Source organism: Solanum tuberosum, unplaced genomic scaffold (genome assembly GCF_000226075.1).
Source record: "Solanum tuberosum cultivar DM 1-3 516 R44 unplaced genomic scaffold, SolTub_3.0 scf00016, whole genome shotgun sequence".
NCBI classification, from domain to species: domain Eukaryota; kingdom Viridiplantae; phylum Streptophyta; class Magnoliopsida; order Solanales; family Solanaceae; genus Solanum; species Solanum tuberosum.
In genome coordinates this window covers 3,237,465-3,246,171 of record NW_006238942.1, presented here as the reverse complement: position 1 = coordinate 3,246,171, position 8,707 = coordinate 3,237,465, and the positions used below count along the sequence as shown (strand labels likewise).

Here is an 8,707-nt window from a genome sequence, read left to right as displayed (position 1 = left end):
CTCATGTCAAAATGTGAGACAACTGAGGTGCTGATGATATTCTTCAAAATTATTCAAACAAAGGTTAACTGCATGATTGCAGGGATCAGGTCCGACCATGGAACTAAGTTGGAAAATGCGAAGCTTGACATCTTCTGTGTGGACAACGGTATTCATCACAATTTCTCAGAACCCAGAACACTTCAACAAAATGGTGTCGTTGAAAGGAAGAATAGAACCCTGGTAGATATTGCCAGAACCATGCTCATCGAGTCAAGTCTTCCTCAGAATTTTTGGGTTGAAGTAGTCAACATTGCATGTTACATGACTAACATGTGCTTGATTAGGTCTCTACTGAAAAAAACACCACATGAGTTGCTCAACAACAAAAAACCCAAGCTAAATTATTGAAGGGCTTTTGGTTGCAAGTGTTTTGTGCTAAACAATGGCAAGGATGATCTTGAAAAGTTTGACCCAAGAAGTGCTATAGGTGTTTTCGTAGGTTACTCATCCTCCAGCAAAGCTTACAGAGTCTTCAATAAAAGAACACTATGCATTGAGGAAAGTGTTGATGTGATTTTTGATGAAGGTGGTGATCTGAAGAACTTGGAGCCGCAGGATAATGATGATCTTGAAGTTAATGAAGTTAATGGCCCAAAAGCCGAAGGAAGTCAAGAATCTAATGGTGCTGGTCCTGGTCCATCAGGGAATATTAATGAAGCTGACAAGTCTACCAAGGGACCTGGTCCATCCAACAATGCAGATCAGGAGGAATCTCCTCACCCTGAGAATGATGATTCTGAAGCTGAAGAAGAACAGACTGATCAACCCCAACTCTTGAGTTCTAAATCAAGGTGGAAGCATAAATCATCTCACCCCCTTGAAAATCTCATTTCTCCATTGAATTCTGGAATGCAAACCAGATCCAAGACTAGAAATTTGGTTGCATTCTCAGCATTCATATCAACCATTGAGCCTAAAAATGTGAATGAGGCCTTGAAAGATGTTGACTGGGTCAATTCAATGCAAGAGGAACTACAATAGTTTGAGCGGAGCAAAGTGTGGTATCTGGTCCCCAGACCTGCAGACAGAACCATTATAGGGACAAGGTGGGTATTCAGAAATAAGCTTGATGAAAATGGAGTTATTACGAGGAAAAAGTCTAGATTGGTCGTTCAAGGTTATAACCAAGAGGAAGGCATCGACTATGATGAAACTTTTGCTCTCGTTGACAGATTGGAGGTTATCAGAATTTTTATAGCTTTTGCAGCCTTTATGGGATTTAAGCTCTTCCAAATGGATGTCAAAAGCGCCTTCTTAAATGGAGATCTGAAGGAAGAAGTGTATGTGAAACAACCACCTGGATTTTAGGATGCTGACTGCCCAAACCATGTGTTCAAACTCAACAAGGCCCTATATGGTTTGAAATAACCTCTTAGAGCTTGGTATGGAAGGCTGTCCAAATTTCTTCTGATGAATGGATTCAAAAGGGGCAAGATAGACAACACCTTGTTTCTAATGAAAAGGGAACAAAAACTACTCATCATTCAGCTGTATGTGGATGATATCATTTTTGGAGCTACCTCTAAATATCTGTGTGAAGAATTTGCTACTCTAATGGGGAATGAATTCGAGATGAGCATGATGGGAGAGCTGGACTTCTTCTTATGACTGCAGATCAAGCAAACCTCAAGTGGTACCTCAATTTGTCAAGAGAAGTATACAAAGGAGCTGCTAAAGAAATTTCATATGGTTGACTCTAAGCCTATTGATACCCCCATGGGTACAAACTCAAAGATGGGAGCAGATGAGGCTGATCCATTAGTGAATCCAACCATGTACAGAGGTATTATTGGATCACTGTTGTATCAAACAACAAGTAGACCTGACATCGTCTTCAGTTTAGGAATGTGTGCAAGATTTCAAGCATGTCCCAGGGAATCGCATATGAAAACAGCCAAGCGGATTCTGAGGTATCTAAAGAAGATAGGGGACCTGATCCTCTTCTATCCAGCAGGTGACTCCTTTGAACTGGTAGGGTATGTAGATGCTGATTTTGTAGGATATCAGGTTGACAGGAAGAGCAATTCTGGAATGGCACACTTACTTGGATCCTCACTCATCTCTTGGGGAACCAAGAAAAAAAATTCAGTAGCTCTCCACAGTTGAGGCTAAATATGTAGCTGCTGCATCTTGTTGTGTGCAACTACTATGGATGAAGCAACAACTTGAGGATTTTGGAGTACACATCCATACTATTCCTCTCATGTGCGACAATACCAGTGCAGTCAACATGGGAAAGAATCCAGTTCAACACAAGAGAACAAAGCACATTGATGTCAGGCATCACTTCTTGAGAGACAATGTTGAAAAGGGGAACATCAGTATGCAATATTGCAAAACTGAAGATCAAATTACAGATATTTTCACGAAGGCCCCCAACAAGGATCAATTTGAGAGTAACAGGCTGAAGCTGGGAATGATGCACATGCACTGACCTAACCCTATCCAAAGGCATCCAATCCTAGTTTGGCTATGATCAGGAGGGCATGTATCCTCATTCCTGGTAATGTGTTGTTTAAGTGAGATGAACTATGTACCTGCTGCAGGTATACACTTATGGAAATCACAGGAGCAAAGAATGGTCATAACCATTCATAAATCAAATTTCACCTGCAAATCGGGACCTGGTCCTCTTCAAAGGTTAGCATTCTTTACATTTAAACTGTTGAATGAGAACCGTTGAGATCTCCACGTGTCAGTCATCGTCCATTATGACCGTTGTCCCATCACTTTAAGTCCAAGTGACGCGTCTACTTAGGGATCTGACACATCGTTTCAGTTCTTTTTATATAACTTTCCTCCACTCCATCTCTTCACATTTCAAACTCCCTCTCTCTCAAAGATCTCCGCCAAAAGTCCTAATCTTTCTCTCTCTCCAGTACCTTTCTTCTCCTTTCTGTAACATGTATCAGTCACCGTTTTCTTCGAAGAAAATTCTAGACTCCTTAAATGAAAGAGATCTAATGGCATTCTATACATCATCTGATGCTTCTTCTCCATCGAAAATGTCGACCATCTCTCCGGTCAACATTGCAGAAGCCAGTCCTCTTACACCCCAGTCTCCCATAGATCTTAATAACCCTATACCCTCACATCAACCTGGTCCCTATTCAACTATGTTATCTGACCACCTGTTTGAGGGTGATCTTCCCAAGAGTAAGTCCTCTAAGTCAAATATTCTTGCCGCCAGTGAAAGCCTGGATATCAAGAGTCTAGCTCAAATGAGAGAAGGGGTAATGAATGACGAAGGAGGAAGTTTTGTGGATGAAATACTTGGATGCTCTGAACCAGTATTTGACCAAACTCCAAAGGTTGGTGTTTATCCATCTTTTGACTCTACTGACATTGACGAGGACAATGTCCCTCTTAAGTGGTCCTTGCAAAGGAGAATGGTCCCTGTCACCACAAAGGCAAAAGGAAAAGTCACAGAAGAAACTCCTAGAAGGAGGCCCTTTAGCAAAGCCGTCTCCCAAAAACTCATGGGGGATGATATGAAGTCCAGTGAAACAACTATTGTAGAAAACCGAAGGAGAAGGAAATCTGGCGATGCGGTCTTTGAGATGCCTTCTGATGATGTGGTGGATGTTTCTATTGAGGTTTCTGAGCATGAATGTGTGGGAGAAGACTCTCCCTTGGGTGATGTAATAAAGGAAAAAAGAAAACAAGTGAAGAAAACCAGTAAAAGAAAATCTAAGGCATCTGCGGTCAAGAAGGTTAACCCTACAAAAGAAAAGGGAAACGATTCACAAAAGAAGAGGGAGCAATCAAAGAGGAAGAGAGAAACTTCTCATATTCTCCAGCAAGACTCTGCACAGGGACCAGGTCCCAAAAGGAAAAAGGATGACCACGCAGTAAGCAAACAATCAATTGTTAATAATCTGCGTCTACAGAAGGTTCTAAGAGGACGGGTGTTTGCTCCTGATATCATTACCAAGCCAGGAATGGATTATCTGTATGATCTTGTGGAGATTCAGTCGTGGACTCACTTGTTCAAGATCAAATCTCCTATTCTACATAAGGAGGAGGTTCGAGAGTTCTATTATAATGTAGAATTTGCAGAGGATGGTAGCCTCAACAATAGGGTAGGAGACAAAAGTTTACATCTGGATGAGGAACTATTGGGACAAATACTGGAAGTACATAGAGAAGAGATAAAGTCCGTAGTCGGAAAATCTTGCACCAAGGAGTTTGTGAAAGAATGCTCCAAACTCCCTGACATGCGTCGTACGGGGGTTCAAAAGAAACTCATGAAAGGAGAGTACCAGCTGCTGTTTGAATTTGTCAACAAAATGCTTCTTCCTTGGATAGAAAAATGGACAGTCGCTTCTGGAACTGATCTGTTCATCATGGAATCACTATGCAAGTTTGAACCCTTAGAACTTCAAGCCCTAATGATGGAGCACATGTACAAATTAGTGATTGAACAAAAGGGTAAGCATGGCATGGGTTATGGCTATTTCTTGACCAAGGTGTTCTAACATCTGAACATTCCAATGGGTAAGGGTAAAATTTGAATTGCCAAGCAGGCCTTCTCTCACACTACTCTGGTGGAATGTGAGTACATTGAAGGAAAGACTGGTCCACTGAGCAAGATATATCGGTTGGTAATGGAACAAGATCAGTTGAATCACAAGCTGGAGGAGATGACTGTGTGTGTGAGCAACAAAGATGTGGAGATTGCCTTATTGAAGGCTGAGTTACTCAAAGCGCAGTCTGAGGGACCTGGTATTGCAGAGGTCAACGAGCTGAGGAAGAAGAATGATGCGCTCCTGGCTCAGAATGCTGCCCTACATGAGAAATTGATCAAGGATAATGATGAAGCAAATGCTAGGCTTACTCTTGTTATTAAGTCCCTCTCCCATCAGCTTCTTTCCTCATAGTCCTTTTCTGTCCCTTCATGTGTCTTTCTTTTGTGTGGAAAGTGTCCGGGGTTCTTAATTTTAGTTTAATTTTAATGTATTGACTACTGATTTTTGTGCAATGAAGTTGATTCTTATTTTGTTGTGACTAATTTCTGTCTAATCCTGTTGCTATAACCATGTTGGTGTTGCCCTTGGCTATTATCTTAATTAGCAATCTTACTTGTTCTGCTGGTTTATTGCACTTCTTTTTTATGATGCCAAAAGGGGGAAATGTTGGTTGCTTAGGTTTGTGGAAGGTCTGATTGATAGGGGGAATGAATGAATGAATAAGGGTCTGTTAGACAGGAGGAATGAAGAGCATGTTGACAGGGGGATTGAACAAAGGTATATGTGTGAAGTTTGTCATCATCAAAAAGGGAGAAAATATTATTTGTAGTTTTGATAATTTGACAAACCATGGGACCTTTTAAAGGGACCTGCTCCTTGTGACAATATACACACAAATGCCAGTCTGTAAAAAGTACAATTGGTTGGTGCACAGTCTCCAACTGTGGCAGAAACCTCGGCCAATAGCGTGGCCTCGAAGGTTGCGTTTATTCTTCAAAGAGATTATGTCCAATAGACACAACCTTAGCTTTTGCAACTTGAAAACTCTCAAGAACTCTTGCAAAGGCTAACAAATCCTCAAGAACAACAGGGACCTGATAGAGCTGGAAGCTGTCTAGTTGTCGTAGGATTATATCTTCCGTACTTACATTGTAAATTTGTTCCTAATCTATAAAGGATTCAAATCTTGTGTTCATTTGTAAAAGGTCTAAATTAGTTAAGGCTAGCTGATTTAGTGAGCAATATTGTTTGCTGCTTAGTCAAATTCTAAGTCATCTAGGAGTTAGTTGATTTAGTGGGCAGTGTGGTATCTGCTTAGGCTAAGTAAGTAATAGAGTTATTACTTAGTTGTGACTTAGTAGGCAGTGTGGTATCTGCTTAGTTGAATTCTAAGTTGTCTAGTGGTGATAGCTTAGTGGGCAGTGTGGTATATGCTTAGTCTTAATAAGTAATAGAGTTATTACTTAGTTGTGAGATTAGTAACTTCTTCTCACTTTGGCTGTAATTGTGTTTCACTTTTGCTTGAAGAGATTAGTGGAAACAGTTGAAAATCCTGTTAGATGGGTCATGGTTTTACTCCTTTGAGCAAGGAGGTTTCCATGTAAACTGCTTGTGTTGTGTTCTTTTTATTGTTTATTCTTCATTACTGTTCTTGCTGAGTCAAGGGACCTGGTCCATTGACTGATAGTGGACGCATGCATTCTATCAGTTTAGGTATTGAATTATGGAACAACATATATAGTCGAGGATAGTAAAAGTGCTGGAAGCTGCTATTGAGGTTGAAGATCATGGACTAGGATGATCCAAATCTTGTTGTTACTCAGAGTAACAACAACATACCTAATGTAATCCCACAAGTGTGGTTTGGGGAGAGCGGTGTGTACACAACCCTTATCGACCACTTTATGAAGGTAAAAAGACCCTCGCCTCAAGGAATGCATAATAAAAAACAAGCAAGTAAAACAAATATGGGAAAAAGGTATCAGACAGGCCATTCATAGTCATGGAGAAAGGTATCTCTCACTTGATCTTTCTAACTTGAAGTTGAGGTCAATTATGTTCTTCGATCTAGATTTTTGTAATGTGTTCCAACATACAGATGTGTTCCGACATATATATGTGTTGTACTTGAGTATTAATGAAGGTGGTGTTATACCTGATGCCATAGGGAGTTTGTACCACCTCAAATTCTAAACTCTTCGTGTATGGAGAAAATGAATGAAAAGGTTGGGTATATTTTATTAGGAAAATAAATCCTTGATTGATTACATGTATATTGACATTTCAAAAGTTAATATTACAACAAAGATTGAAAGATGAAGCAATTCAAGATTGACATTAAATAAACTTAATTAAGTACTAAAGAAGTGATACAAAGTTCAAGAAATAGTAAATACACATTATTAAGTCTATGGAAATTCAAAATACATGTTTCACGAACTATAAGGAGAAGCCTAAACATTCAAGTTATTCATATACTAATGACATACGGCTAAATGCATATAGTCTGTTACTATTAACTGATTTATTGATTGTATGAATAGTATTTACTACAACTTTTGGGTTTGCTAGTGTTGTATACTATAATATTATATAATTACAATCTAAATATTATTTTTTATTTTTGTATTTTTAGTCACACAATTCACTACATTTATGAGCAGTATGAAATACAAGAATCAAAAGAAAGATTTCATGAAGGTTAGAATCAAGAAGACAATAATATGTGCTGTCATATTGAACTTCAGTTACAAATCAAACTACTCAACATTAGTTCTCAAATATTCATAATTTTGTGTGTCATCTGAACCTAATATATCACTCCCTTTGCAATAAGACACTTTTAGTTGTGCCTTAAACTGGAGCCAAGGCCTCTCTAATCTCCAAAGATCAGCTATCTGACAATTCTCCCCTAAGTTCACCCAAGAAATTAGCCTGGATAACTCTTTTTGGTTCACCTTGGGACTCAATCCTTTTATAGCAATCCTTGCATCACGAAATGCCGGGAAGCACTTCTACTTTGCAAATTCACGGCACTTCCCCTTTGCTGCTTCAAGGCGAGCCTCCATTTCACGTTCTTCGCATCTCGCCCTCTCTGTAAAGTCTTGATTGGAAGCATTTCCAGTGAATGATTTCCACCAAGGAGTTTTACATTTGTCTGAAGCTGTGATAGAGAAACCAATCCTAGCGCCGGATTCACATTGTTGAGTGACTTGAGACTCGCAAGCCTTGTCTGTAGAGGCCCAGGAGATAGGGTCTTCAAATGCGAGGATGAATCACCCAGATGTTTCTTCTTGTGGGCCAGCCTTGATGGGACTTCAAAGTAAAGGGACTGGTTGGTCAAAAGGAATCAGTGTCTTTGATGCAGAGTACTCCTCGAGGTCAATTGATGGCACTTCTGGTTGTGGTCGTTCTGGTGCTGTCATGATGCAAAGTACTCCTTGAGGTCAATTGATGGCACTTCTGGTTGCGATCGTTCTGGTGCTGTCATATAGGCAATTTTGTTTGTTCACAATTTTGGGTCATACATATTGATAGAGAGAGCTAGTGAAATAGTTGGCAGCCATAGGAGAGGAAATACTATCTAAATATAATTAAATAAATATTTTATAACATTTTAATTTAGAGTAACTTTTTTTAATGGCATTATTGTAGTAACTCAATTTTATAGGGATATTTTGGTATTTCAATTTTCAACTTTTTTTGTTTCCACTTATAGTAATATATGATATATGATATGATATGATCATGAACGGCCACTTTTGGCTTCACCACTACATTGAGCATAACTTGTGTCATGCAATTTTAAATTCTTGCCTTATAGTTAGTAGAGAATATGAAACGACCCCAAAAATGCCCGAAAATGTGCTTCGAAAACACCTAAAATTGTAATTTTCATATATCTCAAAATCCATGCATCATTTCGGAAATTCGACTTCATATTCTTGTTTAGGGGGTCAAATTGAGTGGGAAATGAGTCTAACCCGAATTTTAGAACAACCGTATCAAAATTTGAAAATCGCAAAAAAATGCGATTTTGAGGGTCAACTTTAAAGGGGCATATCTCTCAGCACACAAGGAACTGGAAGGAGCTCAAACTATCAAAATTAAAGCTCTGTGAGTTAGCTTTCCAACGCAATTTGTTTCACCTCATTCCGAGTTAGGATGAAGGAGTTATGACCATTTTCGTAAAACCT

General features: G+C 39.3%; 1 protein-coding gene across 1 annotated transcript; it reads right to left on the bottom strand.

Annotated features, from left to right (window-relative positions):
* Positions 1-7,181: 7,181 nt before the first annotated feature.
* LOC102587432 (uncharacterized) lies at positions 7,182-8,048 on the bottom strand. The gene is given in 2 exon segments (XM_015314906.1): positions 7,182-7,780; positions 7,817-8,048. Coding segments are annotated over 2 exon segments (630 nt in total). The 5' UTR covers positions 7,937-8,048; the 3' UTR covers positions 7,182-7,270.
* Between the last annotated feature and the right edge of the window lie 659 nt (positions 8,049-8,707).